Below are 25,289 nucleotides of genomic sequence, written 5' to 3'. Positions count from 1 at the left end.
TTACAAATAGTTTCAAAAATCTTTCTATACATCTATGGTAGATAAATAAATTAATTATGAAACAAAACAGTATCTATGCATTTTCTTCATATTCTAAAATAGCTTCTTTAAAATGTCATTCAGATAGATTTCAATAGCCTTTTTTTACTAGATCTACACAAAACACAACTAAATCCCACAGAACTTCCTGTGACAAAGAAAACACAGGAAGTCCAAAATGAAGCTGATTTTTCTCCCTGGCTCCAAAAATAGGAAAAGCATTCCAAGGACTAGCAGTCACTTCATGTATTTACAAAGTGTATTAAAAACTACTTAGGGAAGCCTGATGTAAAATGCTGGGTAAAAGGTTGATTAGTATCATAAGATGTTATATCAAAACAGATCAGATATCAAAATATGGCATAGGTTAGATTGCTTCTGAATCTTATTTACTATGCAAGCTACTAATGAAGAAGACCAAAAACAGACAAAGAACCCCAGAACAGGATATCACATTCACAAATACTACAAATACTTCTTACTTCAGACTCTTTTGGCAAATTAGGGGTTAGACCCAAATCAGGTTTTTGAGATATTGCCTATTTCTTTATTCCATGAACCATTCATATTCTTTGGTAATGTTATCTGTTACAAAGCACCTGCCTCCAGGCAGCACACTCTCTTCAAGTCAAAGAAGGCAGATCATGCAACTGTCCTGAGGCCAGCTGGCCATGCTGGCTGAACTGAGCTCTGGTAGTTAGCTGGTGAGTCCTCATTCCAGTGTACTTCTGTCTTGCAGAATGCCACTGCTAAATTTGGAGCTGCTTTTCATCACAGACTTCTCAGGATCTCTGATCCATCAATCTAAACAGACTAGTACAGAAAAATCTAAGTCACGTTACAGTGAACTGCAGGGGCTTTTTTTTTTTTTTTTTAGCTGTGCAACGAAGCCTTATTTTTTAAGGTGCTTCTGAGTTGAGAATTCTTGAGTGTAAGGAAGTCTAGCTTTCAAGTGCACACAATTTCCCTTAGCAGTGGAGATTCAACATGCACCAAAATCCTTTTAATTAATTCATTTATTTGGCAGGACCTTTATGAGGCTTTTCTTCCTGAAGTTCTGTGCAATATTCAAATTCAGCCTTCTTTTCTTACAACAAAAAGGGAATAATTGGCATTCTATGACTTGGATAATCCTTGAATTCTCGTAAGTAGGTGCAGTGTTTATCCTTTGCCCAGATTGTCATCTGAATGAAGCAAAGCAAGGTGAACAGTCCCACTGGAAGGAAGGGGGAAAAAGATACATTTCATTATCAGACTAAAAACATGCTCTTGCTGCTGACATCACTTCAGGTTGAAGTACCAAAACATTACTCACCTGGAACACACTGAGTCATGATAGTGAAACTGATCCAGGTCCCCACCTGTTTTGGCCAAGGAAATTTAAAATATTTCTGGTGACAGCATTTGCATTTATCTCTCTATTGATCAAAATAACCTTGTCCTAGTATAGGTAAATAAAAAAATCAAGGTCAGCCAGATCCATTTCTACTGTTAATAACCTTTAGCCAAAAAGGTGAACAGTGCCTTATTATCACAAACAAAATCTTCATATTTGCTTCCCCAAATACTACAATGACAAAATTTTAAGCATTAAAACAGTGTCCTTCCTGTTTCTCTGCCTAATTTGTATTCCTCAGACCTCCATTATTGTTAGGAATGGTAACTTTCTATAGCCCAAGGCTCAATGCTGTTCTCATTAACATCTGTTTATCTCCACTGAATTTTAAACCTGACACTGTCCTTCTTTGCAAGAATGAATGTTACACTGAGTTGCATTGACTTTATCTGCTTTTGAACTTAGTCAGGAGTACAGTTCGTGACTAAGGAATATGAAATGATAAACTGATGAAAATTCCTAAAGCAGTCACCACTAACACAAGTGATCATGTAACTTAAGAAAATAGAAAAGACTACTTTGGCTTATTTTCTCTATCACAATATCTTTTATTTGCCTGGCCACTATCTTCCTCCTTGCAGTGATATTTCTAGGCTCTTATGTTATAAATCCACCAGACACCTCCATCCCCTCATTGCAACACATGTTCAGTGGCAACTGGCCCATGGTCAGGGCTGTCTGTGTAAGGTCAGTCACATCAGTACATTCAGCAAGGGAGGGGAGTAAGAACAGACAAATTCTTGTCCACAGCCTGATTTCATGGGATTTAGGGAAGGAGGTGAAATGCACTGAGCTGAACAGTTTCAGAGGTATCCTCCATGTAAAATATTCTAAAAGAAACAAAAAATATATTCATCGAAACTAAAATCTGAACATCTTGTTTGAAAATACATACCTCATATGTATAGTTAGGGCAAGATACAAAGAAAAACAGCCATGTGAAAGGATTCTTTGTTGGATATGGGATCTTACAGGTTTTGGGTCCTATAGATTAGAAAACAAACCACAAAATATTCACACTCCTAAATACATTGTTTCCTGTAAAGACAACCCAGCTCTGCCTACTTTTGTGTCTCATGACTGTCAGAAGGACAAACAGGATGTGGGAAGACAGGATGTCCTCTGGACTCACAAGAGGAATAGGATAGCTGTGAGAGAACCTTCCTGTGCTCACCAAAACATAGCTTGTAGCAGCACTGTATCCTTTGGCACTGGCAGTATAACCAACGTAGCTGCTCCCCCAAGGCAACCCAGCCCAAAACAATAAGGATTTGTTTAAAATAAGAAGTGCTGTTCAACAGTCTGATGTCAGAGTCCTTGCACTGTCTGATTTCCCTTAGAATCCAATCTCTACAGTGCTGAGCAACCTGTGCTCCCACAGCAGTCAGCTGACAGGTATGAACACCCCCAGGATCAGGCCCTTCCTGAAGCAGAGTAATTGAAGGAGTGAACTGAATGGCTGTGCAAAACTGAAAAATGATGATGCAGTTTTTACCATTTCTCCGGAGGTCACTGAGTGCAACGTGAATGGAAAAATTTCCAGCTTCACACAGCTGCAAGAAAAAGTATGACAGAGTTAAAAATGTTCTTCCCTTCTATTTGTTTTTCTTCCTTTTGTTATTTCCTGGGGTTCTTTAAAATATTTAAGAAAAGGAAAATAATCTATCATAAACATAATAAATATCTTTAACTAAGATTGCTGACACAAGGATGAAATGTCTTTGTTCTTATATGAGTCCATATTATATTGTTATATATTTATGATATTTTTCAGAAAATGTGGACCAAATGTCCAAAAGATCAAATGTATTACTTACATAATCCCCTTGAAAACTAAATAAACACAGGGGATAGAAGTGAACTTGGGAGATACTTGCTTTAGCTTTTGATCATTCTTATGCCTGTAAAAACATCCACAAAGTTATTTGCATAGTCTTGGTTCCTCAAAAGTTATTAAAATCCCAAGGAAGATACAGTTTGGTCTCTAAATAGGTTTTTTTTTCTCTAGAGTATAATTGATATGAATCATGGAATATAATTGACCCAGCTTCCTTCACTGGATTTAAAGACTGCTTCCCCAATCAATTACGAAGAGAGTGTATTCAAATGACCCATTCATATGGACAGTGTCCAGTGTCTGCAATGCCCAACTACTACAGCAAATGACTAGTGGTCAGAGCTCCTGAGTTTTATTCCCAGCTCTGTGCTTTCAGTTATGGAGTTTCTATAAAATGTGAATAGATTATGACCTCACAGAAGTTTCATCCTGGGAAGCTGCTTTGGGATTCTGCAGTCACCAGTGATGAGCTTGTCAAAGCAAGTGAACAGCTGATGTTCTAAACAAGTTACACATGCAGAGGGAAAGTCTTTGTACGGAGGTACATCTTTATTGGCTACACTGACTGCTTCTGCATGTATGAAATGTTCCTAGGAATTGTGAGAATGAACAGTGACTGAAGAATCTTGAATCATAAAGAAAGCTGTAAACAGGTTTTGAAGCTCAGCAAAATGAAACTTTATCACTGGAAGTTATCAGCAATATACTCTCTTAGTGGGCTAGTTGTCTGAGATTTATGACTTGCTGTGATTCTTAACACTCAATAAACAGTTCACAAAACAAACTCACTGGCTTTTAAACACAGGGTCACAAATGTTTAAAGATTATGAGAGATCATCCCAGCCAATAAATATCCTAGTCTATGAATGGACATTGAACCAAAATATTCCTTTGTGTACAAAACCACATTAAAAACTGATGGATTTATCTGTTTTGCTTTAAGTGGTCAGCTTTAGTAGTAGGTCTCAAATGTCCACGTTCTAAGTATCTGCTCATCCTACTCACTCCTCCACTTTTATGACAGAAGAAATAAAGCCAAATATTTTAGCATTTCATAGAAAAAGCAAGAAACCTACCAGAAACATGATCACAGCAAAATTTATCTGTTTTTTCCCATAAGCTATTAAAAAAAAAAGTTTGCATGTCATTAGTACTAGTACACAGAGCACATACACAAAATACTTAAATCATTGAGGGTTGTTTTGCTACTTACAAGGAGGAGTGTAAAGAGGATGATTGATGTAATACGCAAGCCAAGCTGCAAATCCCCAGTAATACAAGCAGTTCTGAAAAATAAGCAATTTTTCTTCGTTTTAGTATAGTCTTTTAGGCCAATATTCACTGCAAGGACTGTTGATAACAATGAATCGGGACAATTCTTCAACTTGCTGATAATACAACAAAAAAAATGGCAGCACTAAGTGTGGTAGGTGGGAACAAGTAACAGGAAATAAGAAAGGAAGTAGTGCTAATAGAGAAGATTTCCTCTAAAATATCTTGGAGCTGTTAAGTTTATTACCAGTTTTAGGAAGTATGATCATACAACTGAAAAGAATATTATCTTGTCTGGCAAGCCACTGGGCAAAGTCGAAGTGCATACAGACTGTATGTTAAAGAGAAACTAGTTTTGCTGACCCCTGAGACTGTAAGACCAGATGTGGGTACTGTCCTCTCTTCTCTGCTTATTATTTTGCACTCCCCAACCTCCTGTCCTCCTTCATCCCATCAGTTTCTTTCTTTCCCATGCTTTAACTTTTCCTGCCTGATGCTTTCCCCTGCACTTTCACTGCGATTTGTCTCATTTGTCCCTTCTGCTGCTGTCCTTGTGTTTCTGCGATGCAGTTTCCACTCTCTAAACTCTGATAACAGCTGTCACTAATGCCTGGACTGACTTATTCCTGAACAATTTCAGTTCTTGTTCATAGGTTTCATCCATGAAAAAACTACTTACAATTACAATCTTTACCTCTTATTTGGCCTCCTTGGCCCTGCCTCCTGTGGGGTTTTTTTGACACTCATTTTCTGACACTCATCAACAATTCATACATTTGCCTCTCATCAGTTGAGTCCTCTTTTACCCAACCTAGTTCCTCGGGTTTTGATGAATTAGGGTATGCTTGTTTATCAACTGGACTTCAGCAAGACCACGACTGAGCTCTTAATCCTTCTTTCACCACTTCCTCTGTTGTTTTCTTTGCCTTATCTTTCCTTGCATCGTCTTTGCAATTTTGAGTAAACTCAGATCCTCTTCCTTCCTACCAGAAGCACCCTTTCTGGTAAGGTCCTCTTACTCTTTCTGGTCCTCTTTCTTGGCCTTCCAAATGGGTTCCTATACCTTAGACATTTCTAGGTGTTTCTGCTTTCTCCTTCACCTCTTCCTTTCCTGCTCATGCAGGCAAAAATCCCATCCAAGGCTGCATTTTTTACTGTCCTGACTGGCACTTTTTTTTTTTGCTTTGAATTTTGCAGTCTTTTCCCCCTGTATATACCAGAACTGCATTTATAGCAATAATACCCTGGAAAAGTGATTACCTCAGCGACTCCAACCTGCACTAGCTGACTGCAGTGCCTGATGGTGCATTTTTCTGAAAATGCTGGTGCCCCCTCATCTGTTGCAAACAGTTGTATCAAACATTCAGTTGCATTTCCACTTTCTTCTTAGGGTTAATTGAACCATTGGAGTTCCCAGAGACCTCAGACAAAATGGACACCCTTTTGGTATGCTGTAATACAAGCACTTAGTATGTCCTTGCTCTGAGATTGTATAAGAGATAACTGATGAGAAAGAGCCAATTATTAACCAGTAATCACAAATCAGGTGGGATGAATGAGCAGAAAAAATAAATAACTTCCCTCCGATTACTTCATTTTCCCCCAGGAAATGCAGCAGAACCCAAAGAATGATTCCAGGGGGAGACAAAATAGGAGGTAGTGTCCTATCCATAAACTATTGCTTCCTCCCTAACACTACCTTCTTCAACAGGCACTTACAATTTACTCATTGCTGTACAAACTTAGGTGGAAACAGTTTCTTACAATCTTGGAAAGGCATCTTCAGAAAAACCTCCTAGCTTCAAGGCTTGGCACAGGATGAAACATATGGCAATGGATTTCAGTGAAGTAACATTAAATGATTATCATGGCTCAGTCCCCAAAAATACATGTTGTAATTAAACTGAACAAATGCTCTTCAGCCAAAGAACACAATTTACTGCAAGAGTATTCCTCAGTTATAAAAAATGAGCTTTAAGATGAGTGGGGTCTACCACTGCTAAAGAGCTTAACAGTAACATTTGTAAATGTCCAGCTGCCACTTGAATCCTTACTGTTCATACAGAGCTTCCAGTGAGGTTCAGATAGGAACATACAGACTTCATAAACTCACTCAGAAAGAAGAAAGAGTTTCTGTGAATCTTGAATAATAAAGCTTTAAAACAATTTATTGTAATGCTGTGGGACAAGTTCAGATATTGCAGGGATCCCATAAATAAATTATTCCTAAGTTTCCAAACTTATGGTTAGGACTTTCGTCTTCTCTACTGCAATTGACAATCCATAGCTCTGCATATCCTGCCTATGTTTATTAACGACCAGTATGAACCCTTCTGTTTGTCTTCTTCTATTGTCTTCTGGTTTAAATAGTATTTATTTAGATCTAGTGTTATCTTTCCTCCAGATGTTTTTCTACAAAGTGATGATATCCCTTCTTTTTACTCACAAAAATGTTCATGGGTAAAGAAAGACTATGTAAGACCAATCAGGAGACTAATCTCTTGAGGAATTCTACTAGTACTTCCCTATTATTAAAGGTCTGACTGATACTTTTTTTTGGCACAACCATAATTATCCTTCTTTCAATTAGTTCCTTTATCACCACACAATTTTTGTATTAGCCTCTACTTTATTCAGCCTAAGGAGTTGTTTACTAGGTCCAGATAAATCAGTTATTCTACCTTTCCAATGCCTAGAAAAATCACTTATCTTAGAAAAAATTATACTGTGTTAGTATGCTCTGCTTTTGGTGAAACTGCTGCATTGTAGGGCATAATTTATTCCTAGTTCTATTTGGGAAAAAAGGATGAAAATCACATCTCTCATCAATTCCCATCTCAGATTTCTGTTTATTGAGACTGAAATGTCTCCTGTACACAGAGCATTCCACTGCACTTCAGAAATAAGCTATCTATCTGCATCTGCTGTGTACGTGATCAAACCCTGAAAGAAGCTTTGTCTACCACTTGTCATGGAAAAACGGAAAAAGGATGTTTTTTGCACTGGCACAATTTTAGAATAAAACCACCAAGGCCAATAAAATCCTAAAAGCAAATCAAACTCAAGCATTGTTAAGCAGGTAGACTAAGAACTGTGAGTAACTTTACAGATGAAAGCAAGAGCCACCAGTCTGAGAAGATGGAAAAGAGATAGTGATTAGAATGACTGGTACAAATGTCAATTTTAGCAACAACAGTTTGTGTGGTCTGAAAGGAGCAAGTAGTTGTCAGAGATGGCAGTAAGAAAAATAATTATCACACTGCTTGTTTTTTCAAGGTAAAGTTGCTAATTTATCTGTTCTTTAGCATGCATTAGCTACTGTTGAGTCAAAAACAAGAGATCTGCAAGATCTGTTGTGTCAAGAATGAGATCTGCAAACGTTTAACAACTCTTGCTGCAGGAGTCACAATAAATTTCTAGGGAGAATTCTTTTGGAGGGCCACTGCTCCAATACAGATTCTCCTTTCCTGAAAGCACAAAGCTATCACCTGAAGGACCAGAGCCACTGGACAGCTGTAAGGAGTTAGCCATAAGATAGAGCTTCAGCTGCTACAAGTATCACTGTAATAATGCAAATTGGAACTGTCTAAATCCCAAATGTTAAAAATTCCCAAATGTTTTTCCAGTTGATAATTTCTTGTCTTCCTTAGAGTAAGGTGTACTTTTGACTACTAGTGTGTTCTCTGTTGCAAACATTTGTAAAATAACTACAGCTTATGCATAACCATGCAGTCACTGTACTACTTCTCAGATACCCAGGAAACAGAGTCTACACCCCAAGAGCTGCCCTGTGCCACAGCAGCACTGGTGACATTAGGGAATGCTGCTGTGGGGAAGAAAATGCAGAACAACTAAGCTGCTTTGCATTGGATCAAAGGTAAATTAACACTTCCTTAACAACTAAGAGAATTTTAGGGGCAAAGCAGATATAAAATGATTGTTACAAAAATAGATGTATTTTTTTAAAGCAGCTCTCCCACCATTGTGCCTGCCTGGACTAATTTTAAAGTTAACTTGTTACTAAAATATCCACACCCAAGTGTCACAATTGTACACCACAATGACACAAAGACTCTGGCCTCAGAAGGCTGAAAAGGTGACTGCTTTATTTCTGGGAAGCGTTTCTCCTTTTGTAGTATTTTATACAGGCCAATTCGATTGGTGACAAGAAGACAAACCTCTTCAATCACATTGGTCAAACCAGAGGGACATCAAGAGGAGCCCTTCCTAGGAGAAAACACGTAAACATTCTTGCCATTACCAAAGTATGTCTCTTGCTTACAGAAAGTTCCCTGGGAAAGGAATTTCAGAAACCAAAACATGTCAGGCATGAACCAGGGCTACACCCAAGGACCTAGCTGAGTGAAAAGGAAGGGTATGCTGAAGGTTTAAAATTCTAAAAAGTAAGGAAGCTTCTATAATATTACTGACAGTATGACAGCATGTGGGTTATACAACAGTGACATTAAGAAATCTTCTGAAAGAACTGCAGCTTAATGGGTGAGATTTGCTGTGCATTGCTACAAAAGCCACACAAAATGTCTGTGGTGCAGAGGCAGAGCATAGGCTGGCTAGGCTGGATTTGTAAGGGCAGATGTGGATAGATTCTGACAGTTTACCTTCACAATATTCCTCAGTGGCATAGTCCCACGGGAGAACCGATGAACAAATACTGTTTCAATCAACCTTTTGATGTAGTGGAAAGAATGGCAGATACATGCCAAGCTAGAAACAGTGAGACAAAAGCATTTAAGAGTACTTAAAAAGCAAGTGTGGCAAGACATTTGGAGTAAGACTAGAGAAATGCTTCTCAAAGTCTGCAAACGGACTTACTTAACTACTGGGTGCGGACTTGATGTAAACCTCTCATCCAGTCCATAGACAAAAGTCATGCGGAAATAAAACAGAAAATAGATGAACAATGGACCTGTATATTCTATCAAAAATACCTGCAAAAAGAGAGAAGATAATTAGACAGCTGAATTAGATTACAGTCTTGCTTTGGTTTCTTTGTGATGATAACTAATGCAGTGGGATAAACATCTCCACGCATCAAGAACAGCATTAAGGGAGGCAGGGAGGGAGTAGTAGAAGGTTTGGGCTTGGGCTATGAAACTGGCAGCCATGCACATAAATATTTTGCAATGATTTGCCTCAGTTGCATTCAAACAGCCATTGCCGGTGCAGCAACACAGTATGGGTACGAAAAGATAATAATGGCAGCCCAGAGATCATGACAAATATGCATGCATGTTACATTTATACAGCTCTCACCCTTCTCTTGCACTCAAAAGCTGTTGCTTTATTTTGGTTTAAAATGAAATTTGGTGAAGCATTTGTCTTGAGAAATAGCAGTTCTGCTTCTACTGAATGAATTTTGTTTGAACTGGAAACACAGCTCGTAAGTATTCACAGTGACCCCATCTGTGTGAACAGTTAGCACAGCAGTTGTCCTGGGAAGCAATAATTTCATTCTATGTTCAAACAGGCTCTAATTGGAATACTAGAAGGAAAATAAAAAGAAAGGGGAAAAAAAGAGAGGAAACCAGAGAAGCTATTCTCTAACTTGACCTCATTTCAGATAGGTGCGTATTTCTTAGGAACCTCACTTTAAATTGAAGTTAACTTTGGACCAAATATTAACAGCTGTATTTTTCACCCATCTATAAGTGAGGAAGGTAGGTCCATACTTCACTTACAGAGAAAGAAGGGAAATTGATTGTACTTCTGTCACAAACAAACAAACAAAAACCCAACAACAAAAGAAAGCAAACAAAAAAAGAAACCCAAACAATCCCAGTTCTCTAATGTGTTTAGAGTTACTTTGATACTCAGAAAAGCTGGGTTATTGACTCTGTTGTGATCAGCATTTTCTCTGGCAAAGATCAGGTTTGCTTGTAAATGAAAAGCTCATCTTTTTGATTTGATAATACTGAAGTATTTGTTGGCTTATATTTGAATGAAGTAGCTTGAAGGCTAGGGAGAACAGAATGCAAAAGATTATGAAATGGTAGAAGTCTTACTCTGCACTATGATATTTCGGTGTATATTAATGCATGTGTGTCTTGAAGTCTACACTGCCATCAGAAGTTTTTGTCTGTCTTCCTGGTTTTTTGGATTGGGTAATAGCTGCTTGATTTATCAGCACCGCATCCAAAGAAAAGATGTGAAGACTCAGTCTTGGAGAACATATTTGACTTTATTTTACCTTCTATTAAGGTTGTCTTTGCTATTTGTAATCAACACAAGGTTTTATTAATTACTCATGCCTAATAAATGGTAAATATGCCTTTAAATTACAAGGTACTTTTCTCTTAACATCATGCTGTTTATTGGAACTACTGTGTAACACTGTGCAGCAAGGACCTTCTAGAGAGCTAGAAGGGTCATTGGTCACCTCACTGCATAAGCAGCAGTGCTGTGTTGCCTGCCAAGTGGGTTGTGATAAAATTTGCATTTGAGCTAAGACAGTAAATATGCAAGGTCTTTGGGGATGGCTGCTAATATCAAAGAAATTACCAGCTGTCATTAGCCCATCACTGGCATCCTGGGACAGAGTCACATGTAGACAGCTTTTGAAGTCTTTTAAAGACATACTTTTAAGTATTTTCTTGCTGAAGTCACTTCAAATACTGATATGTGAAGTTGCTCCTGTGCCTCTTTGCAGGACAAACCCACAGGAGTACAGTCCTGTGAGGCACATTGCCAAAGGCATTTACATACCTAGTCCCTAATGATTTTGCAGTAGACATCCATTTGACAACCTGCATTTTAGTTCTGTAGAGCCAGCATACCCTGCAGCAGGTTTTCCACTGCTCCTGGGAACTAAAGTTCACAGTCCTAGGGAACTAAATAGGCATTCAATCTGTTACTGCTTTCCCTGATTAAATGAACTGAAGCAATGAGGACTCATCGCCTGCATCCACTATCAGAGCAGACATCATGCAGAAATATTGGAGAGAAACAAAAAGTGATGTAAGGATTAACTGTGGAAAATTAGCCATTAAAATGGCTCAGACTCAAAGCAGAGCTCACCGTAGTCCATCCTATCTGTGGCCCTAAATCTTTAAAGTATAAGGTAGCAGTTGTGCCAACAGGGAGGTGCTGCAGGATTTCTTCATCCCTCAGGGACTTTCCTTCTGAGAAGGAAAGAAGTAATTACATCTTAGTGACATTCAAGTCCACTTTGGTAGCATACTAGCTTTATATGGTGCTTTATCTATGAGACTCCTTGATGTGATGTGGGTTTATTGGAATCTCATTAAATAGATCAAGAATATTTACACTTAATTTTTATTTATCCTTGTAATCACACATAAACCTGGACCCTCTATTCACACCAAAACAGCTAAGAGAATTCTCAATCCTATATGCCTGCCTGGTCTAGTAGACTTGCTTCATCACTGCTAACAGCAGAATTTGTTGATGGGGCAATGCCCTTTATCACAGTTCACTGACCTCCTGGTCAGCTGCACCTCTCTGTCTCTCCCCTCTTCCGCTCTTCTCACTGCTCGTCATCAGACAAACATGAGATAGGATAAGCTGTGTTTGGAAAACTCTCCTACAGAAATTCTCAATGCCTTTCTTTTCCCACACAACCAGCTGAAAAAGCACTTGAGCTTTTAATGCCTAGGAGGCATTTTGGAGGAATCTCTAGAAGGCCAGCATTTTCTCATGCTAAGTCTCACTATTTAAATTCATAGAGGAATCTGACACAGGAGACCTTCAAAGAAGGAAATATGATAATCATACATCTGTTTTCCATGGATAGATTTTACACAATGAGCAAATCTTCACCAGCATACTTTTAAGGAACTGTTTAAATAAAATTATCCTTAATGAAAGCGAAGGAAGAAAGTGTTATATTTTAGCTAAGATGAATTAACACAGCTTGGCAATTAGACTTTCTTTTGTGGACTCAGGCCATGTGAGAGGCTTCTAGTAGCATTACCTACACATGTATAAATGAAGTCAGCCAGCTGTCATCAGCTTTGTCAGCAATTGCTATGTCCACAGCAATGTGTTCTGCATCAGCTTCCCTCAAAAGAACTGTAATTCCTGCCTGAGAGCAGAGGATTATGTGAATTGATAGCTCAAACTCGGAGCCCTTTTTGGTACTCCCAGCAGAGCATCATCATGGAGACCATTTCACTGCAGCTAAGGGCAGTGAACAGCTAGATCCTGTGCTACCTCTCTGGAAAGCAACAGTGCTCAGCAGTTAGAAAGTGCATTGGAACAATGTGCAAACTCCTGAGTTAATTACCAAGCACCAGGGTGGGACTGTGTTTACTTCCAAAGAATTGTATTTGTTCTGGAGTCTCTTCAGCCTTCACAGTGCTAATTAACATAGCTGGAAACAGATTCTTAAGTGCTGATACATTTTTCATGCCAGGGCCCTGCTCAGAATTTAGTTACTCCAGACTTCACAAGTACTTACTTGGATCAAGTTTTATTGACTGCCTTGCTGGGTACCACCGAGGATCTGTAAGACCATACAGAATTGTGTGATATACAATGTTCACTTTGGATCATCCACTACTATAAGGAGTGTAATACAACAAGATGAGCTTTGTTTAAAGGTTTTTATAAATATTTATTCAACACTAATATAGGTGATTATTTATGCAGCAGAAAAAAAAATACAAAGCTGTATCAGGATAGGATAAAATAATTTTACTTAAATCTCACTGTGATCACATTCATGTGCAGGTTATCAGCATTATGTCTGTGTATATCACATTTCAAATTATGTATTTTTTTCCTATTTATGTACTGGACATTCTGATGTGATGTGAGCCGCTGCAGAAGTTATACTCACATAATTTATGGAACATCAATCTGATCTCTCTAATTGTAGCATTTGGTTCCACCTAGGCAACAAAAATATTGTAAATATAAGATGCATATTTTGAAAGACAACTACTAGGTGTAACACTAATAAGCCAAATAGAAATGTGACTTAGATAGACAATGTAACTATTTTTTAAAGATGTCTAGCCTTGGCATGAAGGATTCAAAGAACTGTCAGGAAAAAGGCAGGACAATTTTTCGCACCTATTTCAGAGGCAGCTTCTCTAGCAGTGATCAAGAGTTACTACTACAGCAATTTGACAATTTGATGGCTTCTCAGCACCACACAACTGGCACCCTCTTAGTAAAGCAACTGAAGCTGTCCTTTTTGCCCAAAAGCTCCTTCTGGAAAAGGGCTGAAATACACTGTAATCAGTATGAAGTTTGCATAATCATTGCAAGTGGCCAAGGAAAGGCTACCAGGAGGAAGGAAATAGCCTTCATAAACACCAAATTCACTTAAGAAAAGTTAATAATTTCTAAAAAAGTCACCTATCCTTTTAAGCAGATTTTTGTTTACCTTATCTAGGAAGCATAGCTGTTTCTTTGTCTCCCAATCAAGGATTTCCACCTGAGAGGACACAAAATCATTAATCATTCATTAATTAATCATTATTTGCTATATAATGTGCAAACTCTTAGTTGATTGCCAAATTCATAATCATTGTGACTCTCAGAGTAAGAGATCATTTTTCGCTGATCTGTGAATTGAGTTAAAAACTTTGATGTTCTCAAGAGACAGCTTCAATCAACAAGTTCCAAAACTTGGGGGAAAAAAAAAAAAAAAAAAAAGCCAAATTAATTGTCTAATTGGCTATATTCAGTAGCAGAAGTAGCTAAGTTTTTGATCCAAAGAGTGATCTTGGTATTTTCTTATGAAAAGCAAGAGGAACAAGTAAGGAATAGAGAAGTTTCACAGGAATCACTAAGAAATAGTAATTTTATGATTCATAAAATCAGAAAGAGTTTGAGAAAAAAATGTATCTATATATGCATATAAGCAAACACTCTGAGTATATAAAGCTTGAAGATTATTGTGCATTGTTCCCAGAACATTTTAATTGCAAGGAGAATGGAAAATATTGGTGGACATAATGAACAAATGCAGCTAAATATCTGGGTTTCACAAACATGTAAACATTTGTTATAGGAATAGTTAGTGTTACTCTTGCCTCTTAGATCACCTGTTTTATTAACTACATATTAGCATTTTATATTCCAAGCAGAGGTTTAGATATAGCTCTGAAAAGAAAAGAGCAGTTTATTTCCATGATCAAATGGCACTTTGGCAAAATTATTTTGATCAACAGCCAAGCAGAAAAGTCCCCAGACATTTCAAAGCCCAGTTGCAGCAGCTCCCTAAACCTCACTGCAGTTGTTGGGGTTTTTATATAAACATCTAGCATTAATTATGTTTGGTATTAACTGACCAAGAGAATAGATTAACATCAGACTTTAAATATGATTCCTCACTAAAAATAGGAGTCACACTCCTGTATCTTTCTCAGAGGGCTGTTTTGAAGAGATCACTTGGTTGGAGTATCTTATTTCCTTGTTTCACTTGTCCCAAAGGGTTCTTTTTCTTTTGGCGCAGCAATGGAGCACTTCAGCTCATCACACCTATCAAATCTGATCTCCACTAGGAACACTAATGCCATGATATTTTCTGCCTGTGCATTTTAAGCTCTAACTGGGACATTGAAGGAGATATGTGCTGTTCCTCCTTTGTTATACGTAACAAGTATATGATGGATTGTTAGGATATGTTTTCCATTGATTTTTTTATATTTGAAATAACACACATTTCCAGTTTTAATGTCTGCTTGTGTGAAATCTCCATGAGGAAGCAAATGAAGCTGATTCCTTTCCCAGAAATGAGTTCTGACATTGAAGTCCACAGAACAAGTACAGGGCAGAGAGGAGGCTCTAAACCCCTTTTTGTCCCTTCTGATGCCAAGTTGCTACAAGGACTATTGAAACCTTTGATGTATCTCAAAGCTCTTTTGTCAATGAATACCACTGGGCTGCCCTGCAGACTGAAGCAGTGCCTACACTTTTAGTAGTGTCCTTCCCATTCCATACCCAACCCAAATATATACATTTTTTATCAGAATCCCCAGGGGCAGTTTTGATCTACAGCCTTCAGTGGTTGTAATAGAGAGATATTCTCCAGGTCAATTACAGTGGTTTAAGTATCATTCTGCCACCTATGGTATTTTAGTTGAGTAATTCTGGTTATGCACAAGACCAGACTGAAAATTACAGAGTTTTTCTTCTGCTCTGTGGTTTTCATGGGAGTGGCTCTACAATCTCTGTGAACCTTTAGAATCAGTCTGGAAAACAAACAAATAAATCATCCAAGATGTTATTTACTGTTATTTGGTTCTGTTCCAGCACAATTCTTTCAAATGCCAAACTGTCATACTTGCCTGTACTGGTCCATGCAAATACCTAAAGGAAACCCATAGAGATGATGGATCCAGATTCTTCTTGGAGATGCACAGAGATAATAGTGAGAGGGAATGTGTCTGGATGCAATAGGAGAAAATCCAGACACAAGGAATTTTTTTCACCATGAGCTAGGCCAAATATTAGAAGTTGCTTAGGGAGGATGTGGAATCTCCATTCTTGGAGACATTTAAAACTGGACTGGACATGACCCATTGCCATCTGATCTGGCTGTATCTGCTTTGAGCAGTAGTTGGACTGCATGATTTGCACAAGGCTCCTGCCACCTAAATTGCTCAATGTTTCTTTTTTTTCTCCCCCACTTCAAACATTTAATTTACTTTCAATTACTTTCGAGATCTAAGCAAATATCATTCTTTCCCTTTCAGATGGCTGCCAGAACACAGCTTTAGATTCCACTCCAGTCCATAGCAAATTGTGCAACAACAGACTGAAAGCAAGGTGACTGCTTCCTCTATCATGCCTCTTAGATTTATCAGAACATCCCCAGTGTAGATGTTCCCTGCACAAGGGACAGAAAAGCCTGATCCAAAGCAAGAAATGGTCATTCCTGAACATCCTGGCCAATGCCATGAAGCACCAAAGCACTGAACACAGTGTTTCCAGCCTTGAGGCACAGCACCAAGGCAGTTAATGTATTGGTTGGCAACAGCTTTTAGAATCCTGGGAAATCTGTTCTTGGAACACTTACTGATGGATATCATCTCTTTTAAACATAAATTGTTTGGCTCAGAGAACTTTAATTTCATTGTGTTTTCAAAGCATTTAGCACAATAGGACACCAACTGTTGGCCTGCATTAGTGAAGTAAGACTTACAGTCAAATTATTTGGTGCATTTTTAAAAACATTTTTAACTACAGCTTCTCTGAGACTACTTAGAGGAGAACTTAATCAATAGGCACATTTGTGCAAGACATTAAAAAGCAACTTTATAAGCAACTACAAATATGTATCTTCGATGTTTAGAAGACAAATTTGTTCTATTGCATAAGGATTTAAAGATCAATAGCATCATTAGTAAAAGAAAAAATCTTGATTATTAATGGTTAGAACACAAACAGGTTGAGGGCAAAGAATAATCAATATACAGCATGAGCAGAGCAAAGTACATTCAGCTGTTAAATTTTTATTCAGAAAATAAAAAGGTAAAATAAAAGACAAGAAAGTATTCATAAGAGAAAAACAGCTGAGCAAAGTGTTTTAAAAGAGTTTTTAAGATGCAGTGTCTCTGTAATAGGATTACAAAAATTTAGTCACTTGAATTCTTGCAGTTTAAAGCCGTAGCTAAAGTGCTAAAGGATCGACAGATCTTCAAAAATGATGCAATAACTATTACAGAAATACCAACACATTTATCATGTCTGTGCATCTTAGAAGTTTAATTTGAAACCATTTGTAATCAGCAGATTGAGTAAATATGAGTGAGGTTTTATAAGCACTGACATAAACATATATTGTATTGATTTCTTTTTAAATTACTCAGTTTAAAAAATTTTATTTAATAGTACAGGAACCAACCAGTCTGAGAAAGAGCAATGCAGAATGAATTCTCCCTGAACTGTTAGAATGCTTACATAAATCAGTTTCTTTTAATTTAACTCTTAAAAAAACAATCCAGTGGTTGCCACAGTCCTAACTGAATCTTTCTAGACATTTTCCCATAGAATTATTCATTTTCTCTATATCTTTGACTTTTCTGGTAGAGTGTGTTGTTTCTGAAGGGAGTAAGCATGCCTTAGTGATCTCACACTAGAGCATACAAGAATTTTCTTCAAGTCAAGAGTTAAGCCAAAGGGTGATTGCTGTAAGTGTACTTACACTGACAATTCTGTTTGTGCTGCTGCTTTACAATTGACTCTCAGTCTGAAGCTTCTCTTGCACCAAAAGGTACAAAATGTAACAGAGGATGGGTCTAAGGACCTATCTAGAATTGGCTCTTTCTGAAACAGCCAGCAGTAGGTGACTCAGAAAAAGTAATAAAACAAGGCAAGAATGTAGTGACTGAGGGAAAGGGAAGAGACAGACACAGTGATTTTGATTTTCCTGCACCAGAAGTGCTGCCTATGTATTTAATAACTACATAACTTTTCATGGATTTCTTTCCTCAACTAGTTCATCCATTTGCCTTTTAAACCTGTGTAAACAGTCCTGAGGCAGGGAGTCTCACAGCTTGGCCACATGCCATGGGAGAAATTCCCAAGCCAGAACCAAGGCAAATGTTCAACCACAAAGCAAAATTTCATCATCTTACCTGTGGAGTACTGAACCTTATTCTCTAAGTAGCCCAGCTAAACAAATCCCTACCTCTGAAGCAATGGCTCATGTTTCATGAGACTAGAATCTTATTGCATTATTTCACTGTATATAAAGTTATACAGTGATGCCCATACCCAAAGGGTTTTCTAAAATGAATTTTCACTTTTGTAGATTTTAGATGTCTAACATTTACAGGTTCACAAGAGATACACTAGGTATTTACTCCTCAGCTTCCTAAGTTCTGCTCTTCAGCAAGCCAGTGAGCACCAGTGTTTGACCTGTATTGACAATCCATACTACATTTTTATTTCTTCCACCTGTTTCTGATTTGCTAGTTAGACATGCTCTCATCTAAATCCCCCAGGATATTGATCCAGTAAGCATCGTTATCCCAAGGTCAGCACAATGCACAGCATTTAGATTCTTTCTGAATGAAACTAAACTGTCAGCAAAGGAGGTGAGCGTGCTTTATGTGTAATAGTTAGACACACTGCCAGGAAGTGGGAAAATTGCACTGGAATGTCTTTTGCCATTCCCCATTTCTCCTACAGGCAGACCAAAAAGTACAGGCAGGAGACGGCTTCAGTGGAAAGGGCAGTCTCCTACCAAAGAGAAAGCCTGAATTTCTGTCTCTCTGGGCTCCTTTTATCACGGCTCCCTTCCATTATCATTTTGTTCAGTATTTCTCTACAGCAGATGCCTTTTGGGATACCACACAGCAAAAAGATAAGAGTTGTAGTAAACATGGATACTCTCACCAAATTGTCCTATCTGATCTTGGAGCTGGGTGCCTAACCCAAACACACTGCAAAACCCAAGCTGCTTTGGTGTCCTGGGCCTAAGGGTGATAACAGGTAGAGTGACAAATGTTCATCCTTCAGAGAGACAAATCCATTTATATAATTGACAGAGATAAAATGAGTCAGCATAAAACAGTCAGGAAGGAAAAGGAAGGTCTGTTCACTTGGGGTGGGAGGCTGATTTATTTTTCAAGAAAGGAAAAGTCGTTAAAGCATTCACAGTGAATTCTGGCTCTTGAAAATCTACTAAAACTTTCCAGCTTTTACTACTATGAGATCTTTCAAGAGGATACACAAGATGAAAAGGAACCTCCACCAGCTAATACTGACTTGGTGTGTATTTACTTGCTCTGGCTAACACAGAGCTGCATGTTGCCAATTTCCCAGGCATACTGAGAAGTCCCATCATTCACTGAGTATCACTGTCACTATGAAGCACATTGGAGTGCCTCCATCTGAGAACCTGAGCCAGCTTTGACTCAACGCTAAGGAGACATCCAGGTTTTTCAACACCACTGCATAGCCCTTCCCTTCTGCAAGAGAATATTCACTGCCTTGGGGCTTTTGTTTATGGTGGTTATTTTCTACAATGGCAATATTCAGGTAGAAGAGTTCTACAAATTCTTTGGGAAATCACAATCACATCTTTGTGTCAGCACTGTGATTTGCATTATCAAACTTCGGTATTTCTAGTTTCATTACTACTCTTCATGCATAATTTGGTGTAGGCATGTCAAAATGTATATAAAATATATGCTTTTGACATGGAATTGAAGAAATTTAAAGGGGTTTTTTTGCGTTTTTCTCCTTTTTTTATGTAGCAGCATCAAGGATGAGTCTGCTCTTTTGATAGGGCTGGAGGATGGGAAGGAATCGAAGGAAGACTGGAAACCTTGGGAATTTTAGAGACCTTATATAGACAGGTGAACTTAGAAAACTGATATTTTTTAAAATATACTTTAAAGAAGCCCATTTTTCCCCTAATATAAGACTTTTAATTTCAAATGAAGCCTTTGAATTCTGAATAGCTCCAGGTTCTTCCTGCCAATTAATGTTTTACTATTATCTTCTCCTATACAAAATTAAGTTTCTCTCTCAAGCTTCACAGAGAAAAAAGACAACTTGCTGTCTTCTAAGTAAAGCAGTACAACTGAGTGTTGAAGTGTTGGTAAGTGTGGGGAAAAGTAGTGAGAGAAGAGTAAGGGATAACGTTTGTCCTGTCATCTCATCTCTTTCTGTGATAATAATCTTTAGTGTTACTTATGAAAACAGAGCAGATGTCTTCAAACAACAGGGCAATTTTCAGTTGTCCCTTTAAATGACTGTTCAAATATCTCATATGTAGCCTTGTCTTTCTGGCAATTCTTGGACGATACAGCATCTTGAAATGTTCTGCAGTCCTGCTTTTAGCACTTGCTCTCAGTGCTCTTACTTGATGAGGCTTTAGACAGCATAGCTCTGAGAGGGAGAAGCCTTTGTAACAAGAGCTGCGACATCTCAGCCATGCCAGCCAGACAGCAGCCACCACCCCCCTTACATTCAGAGGGTTTTCATCACAGACAGAAGAGGGAGGGAACTTTAAATGCCAACAAGGGAGGCCAGTACCTTATTGCTTTTAGACTGTACTGCACATGTCAATTCAATCTATCATCAGGGAGTGAAGATTCCAAAACATTTTTGGGTATCATTGCTCACAAAAGGCACTTATCATCCAAACCAGTTAAGGAAGCAAAAGTACAAGTGTGGCTCTTGTGACACTAATTTTCTACAGTATGAATATATTTCTTCAAGTATCTTTTCTCTAGGAAGTCAGAACACCATACTATTTTCTTTATATGAAATGCTTTTGGAGACCCAAACCTGTCAAGTAAAAAGAAATGGTACAATTCATTAGCCTAACTTCAGAGCTCTGGAGACATTTACACCTGAGCATATCACATAGGCATCCCTCCTATGGAAAGGAGCAAAACAGGCACTGTTAGGATAAACGGTATCATAAGCTCTGAAACAAATGTCAAATATGTCAGAAGAGTTGTTCTCTATGTGACTTAGAGAAATGAGCACTCCTAAAGCACATTAATCTAGATACAAGTCTCTATCATACATCTCTCAGTCTTTGGAGTTGAATCTCTTCAAATTATCAGGTGCAGTATTTTCAAGTATATGCGTATTTATTTATAGTTGTCCTTGAGAAGCTTCTTCTGAGCTATTAGTGATAAAAAATGAGGTGAAAGTAGAAACGTACCAACACCTGAAGTAAACATGAGAGTTTGGTGATTGTGTAGTGATTTGTGATTCTTATCAGAAGCACCACAGAAGAACAGTAAAGGGCAAATGGTATGTTATTATATAATAATTATATTATACATGTATAAGGGAAAGTACAAACATATACAGTTCCTCAAAGAGGGAACGTTTAAGTTTGTAACAGCAGTAGAGAGTCTGCCTTCCCTCCCCAGGAACTACTGAGAGAGGTGGGACACTCACCTTCTCTCTTTATATAGCTCAGCTTTGAATGTGTGGTGGGGAAATGCAATTCAGGAGTCAAAGTCAATGAATTTGTAGCAGAAAGCAAACCAGGGAGATCAGCGCAATAGGCAACTGCACTGCTAATGTTACTTAGGCAGTGTTTGTCCACATCATACCCCTGAGACAGCTCACACATTGGATGAGCTGGGCAAATTTGTTTCCACCCATTATCTGCTATAAAAAAAAAAGGACTAAGACATACAAGGCTGTCATGTAAATTCATGAATCATGCTGAGTTTGCATTAGTGTTGCTTGAACACAAGATCTTGATTTAGGACTTAAAAGACCCGCATCTCTTGCTATTGTCCTGCAATAGTGTCCTGTCCTGTAGTGAGACTGAGCAGGTCATTCAACTTTTGTGTGTTTCCCCATCTGCAGAATCAGGTAACAATAATGATGTCCGTGCTTTTAAGGTCTTCTAGTAACTAGCGCTCTTTAGGAGCTCAAATAGGTCTGAGGCAGAAGAGCAAACCTGAAGTGACCGAAGGCAATCAGGAGGGTGTTACATATGTGCCTGCTCCTGCATTTGGATCTCACAGCAGTTTGAATTCTACCTCACTGCTAGAAACCCACGAGGCAGTAAAAACTTGGTTGTTTTTCCTAAAAAAATATCCTGGAAAGTCAACACTGCCAAGGAAAAAGCACGGTGCAGGCGCCTACCTCACACCCAAAAGAGCTAGAGGCAGTTTATTTTGCTGAATTGCGATGTCTGGATCATTTTTATAGCTTTGAAAAGTAAAGTCTGAACTTTTAGGTCATGGTAAGTTACTAAAGGAGTAGACGATTTTCAGATGGCTTTGGATTCTGTTTCTTTATAACAACTGCTTTGTAATTTGCACGAGGGGAGGAACATTCCTCCCGCTGTGCATTTTTTTTAGGTAAGTCGTGATTGAGAAACCCAAGTATAAGCCTGCAGAAACACATTCAGCATTGCTGTCATTTAGCTTGTACAGACCTGGTTTTGTAATACAAGCCACTCTTAAGATTTTTTGTATTAGCCAGCCTAACTAATTCTAGCAGAGAATTAGTTAGCAGAGTCGGTGTGGCTGTTTATATAAGTGGATGAGACGTTACCCTTGAAGCTCCCCAGGTGCACGTTACTCTGCGCTTTCTGTAAGCACAAGGAGCCGACTGTACTGAACTCTCCCCGGCTGTTTTTCGTTCCCCACTCAAGATCGAGCGCACCGTGCTAGCAGAGGCCCCTCGTCCGTCCCCGCCGGGAGCCGTCCTCTGGCCAGGGCACCAACCCCCCGGCCGGCTCCCGGCCGCCCAGCCGAGCCCGGCCGAGCCGAGCCGAGCCGAGCCGAGCCGGGCCGAGCCGAGCCGAGCCGAGCCGAGCCGAGCCGGGCCGAGCCGAGCCGAGCCGAGCCGAGCCGAGCCGGGCCGAGCCGAGCCGGGCCGAGCCGAGCCGAGCCGGGCCGAGCCGAGCCGAGCCGAGCCGAGCCGAGCCGAGCCGAGCCGAGCCGGGGGCGCTGCCGCCCGCGGCCACGCCTGCACCCGGCCGGAAGGCTGCGCGGGACGGCTGCCGGCGCGGTGCACAGCGGCTGGCGATGGGGTTTTTCCGAGAAGTTAGGGACAGAAGGTGCCGAGAACATTCCTCGCTCTCGCTCTCTCCGTAGGGCTGGAACGCGCTGCCCGACCCAGCGCAGGCTGCCCGCGGTGCTGCCCTAGGCAGGACCCGCGAGAAGCCCAGAGCCATCGATCCGGCGCCTCCGCGGAGCGCCCCGAGCGCGCCGGGAAGCCCGGGGATTCCCCCCCGCCCCGCTCTCCGGGAACACGTCCGAGGAACACCGGGGACGCGGGGATCAGGAACGGCGAGGGGAACGTGCCCGGGGAAGGGGAGGACGGGGCAGGCGGCAGCCTTTTTGCTCCCTTCGCCCCAAGGAAACCCCCGGGGAGCAGCGTGCCCCCCCGGGCCCCTCTGCCCGGCTCCGGCGGCGGTCGCTTCCCGGAGCGGGTGGCTCCGGCTCCCTGGCGCTTCAATGCAGATGGAGGGGGAAGAGAGAGGAGCGCGCCAGGAGCCCGGGCAGCCCCGTCCACCGGCGGCAGGATGCTGCGGGACCCGGCCCGGGCTCGCCTCGCCTCGCCTCGCCTCGGCCGCCCCCCGCCCCCGGCGCCGTCCGCACCCACCTCGAAGAAGCCGGCCCTGCCGCCCATTCTGCGGGCACCCTCCGCGCCGCCCCCGCCGCCGCCCGCGGCACCTTCGGCGGGGCCCCGCGCTGCGGCCAATCAGGCGGCGCCCGGACCCCCCGCCCCGCCCGGGGCCGGGGCCGCTGCCCCGCCGTGCCCGTGGGCGGCTGCTGGCAGCGCTGCCCGCCGAGCACCGGCCGTGCCCCGGGCAGCCGCAGCAGTGCGGGACCGCCGGCACCGCGCAGCCAAGTTCTGCAGCTCTTGGTGTTCGAAAACTGCGAGAGAAGAGCAGTACGCACCGGCCGCCGGGAGTGACATTTCATTCAGAAGAGAGATTTATTTTTTCTTTGACAATTACTGCAGGATTTTTATTTTTTTTTTAAGAGCTGAAGTATCTTAATGAGATAACTTGCCAAAATGTAACTGATCATAAGCTAGAAAACATCCTCTTTTCTTTCTTTGATAGTTTAACTGATGATTCAGAGGTGATTGGACTGACAACAGAACTCTGCTGAGATACCTTCTCCTGTGACGTGCTCCTGCCACAGCTGAGGATTACATGCATGGCATAAAGCAGTACAGAGCTGGCACTGTTTTTCCTCCACATAGTCTTCATTAAGTGATATCTTTTTTTTAAGAGCTAAGGTAATTAAATATCAGCAAAATCTACCAGGCTACAAAGGAACATTGCATTTTCACTGCCATAAGTTTCCATTAGACAGAAAGATTTATGCTACATACTGTTTGAAACCCTTCTGCTATCTCCAAATTTAACCTTCTTGCACAGATCTATAACCATCAAAGCTACTTAAATGGAATATCAAATAATAAATTTCACCAGAAGAAAAAGCCTCTATGGAAAGCCAGAAAGCTGATCAGAAAGCCCCAACAGGACATTATTCATTATTAGTGTAAATATGAGCAAATCTGGACGCATACACTGCTTCCCAAGCTAACCCCGAGACTGCAGAATTAACATTTGGGCCAGGTTAGACATTCTGGATTTTTACGCTAAAGAAAAAGGAAACAAAATTATTGCTTTTCCAAAGAGACTGGCATTTCTTTCAGTATATTTCATTTCCACATGCTCTGTAACCATATAGAATCATGAAAAATTTTCCCAACAGGAAAAATTAATCAGATCACAAATATAAAGAACATTTAAACTAACCTTCTGTACCAGAAAGCGATCAGGCAGTACTTCAGACTGACAGAAGTTATGCAAATTGGTTCCCTCTATTAGCACAACATGCAGCTTGAGGAAGAAAAATCTGTTAGAAACACAATTCAATTTCCGAAGCTGATAGCAAAATTAGAATTTGTGCCTTCACTGTTCCCTTTAACTGGAGTTACAGGGGAAAGAGAAAAAAAGCGCCACCCCCTCAACTCTCCAGTACAGAAGGATTTTGTTCAGGGTGTGGTGTTCCAGAAGTCCCTTCATCTTAAAAAAAAATACCCTCAAACCACAATCCTTCAGGATTTACTCCAGCGCGTCTGCACTGGAACCAGCTGGTGTAAAACTGGAGTGCTGCCCTGACATTGTTTCACCCAAACGCTAACACAGCCAGAAGGGGTAAGCATTTGGATGCTTTTTCTGGACCTTATAGCTCGGTGTCTGCAAACGACTACCTGTTACTGGAACGAGTCACGAGCACAATTCAGATGCCTCCACTCATTTACTGAGCCTGCACAGCAGCCACGGCCCGGCGC

General features: G+C 40.3%; 1 protein-coding gene and 1 long non-coding RNA gene across 2 annotated transcripts; one reads left to right on the top strand and one right to left on the bottom strand.

Annotated features, from left to right (window-relative positions):
- On the bottom strand, positions 1-24,118 carry LOC136364990 (very-long-chain enoyl-CoA reductase-like). Its single transcript, XM_066325228.1, is given in 17 exon segments — positions 1-1,255; positions 1,355-1,400; positions 2,331-2,419; positions 2,931-2,988; positions 4,349-4,392; positions 4,486-4,558; positions 9,164-9,269; positions 9,378-9,493; positions 11,580-11,683; positions 12,982-13,026; positions 13,363-13,414; positions 13,915-13,965; positions 23,580-23,618; positions 23,620-23,670; positions 23,672-23,772; positions 23,775-23,847; positions 23,850-24,118. Coding segments are annotated over 17 exon segments (1,224 nt in total). The 5' UTR covers positions 23,898-24,118; the 3' UTR covers positions 1-1,127.
- Positions 8,195-23,337, top strand: LOC136364991 (uncharacterized). Its single transcript, XR_010744241.1, has 4 exons — positions 8,195-8,421; positions 16,232-16,304; positions 19,774-19,843; positions 23,069-23,337. It is a non-coding gene; the product is annotated as an uncharacterized lncRNA (long non-coding RNA).
- Positions 24,119-25,289: the final 1,171 nt, after the last annotated feature.

Source organism: Sylvia atricapilla, chromosome 9, assembly GCF_009819655.1.
Source record: "Sylvia atricapilla isolate bSylAtr1 chromosome 9, bSylAtr1.pri, whole genome shotgun sequence".
Taxonomy (NCBI): Eukaryota; Metazoa; Chordata; class Aves; order Passeriformes; family Sylviidae; genus Sylvia; species Sylvia atricapilla.
The sequence above is the reverse complement of the archived record's forward strand: the minus strand, read 5'-3'. Positions and strand labels throughout refer to the sequence as shown.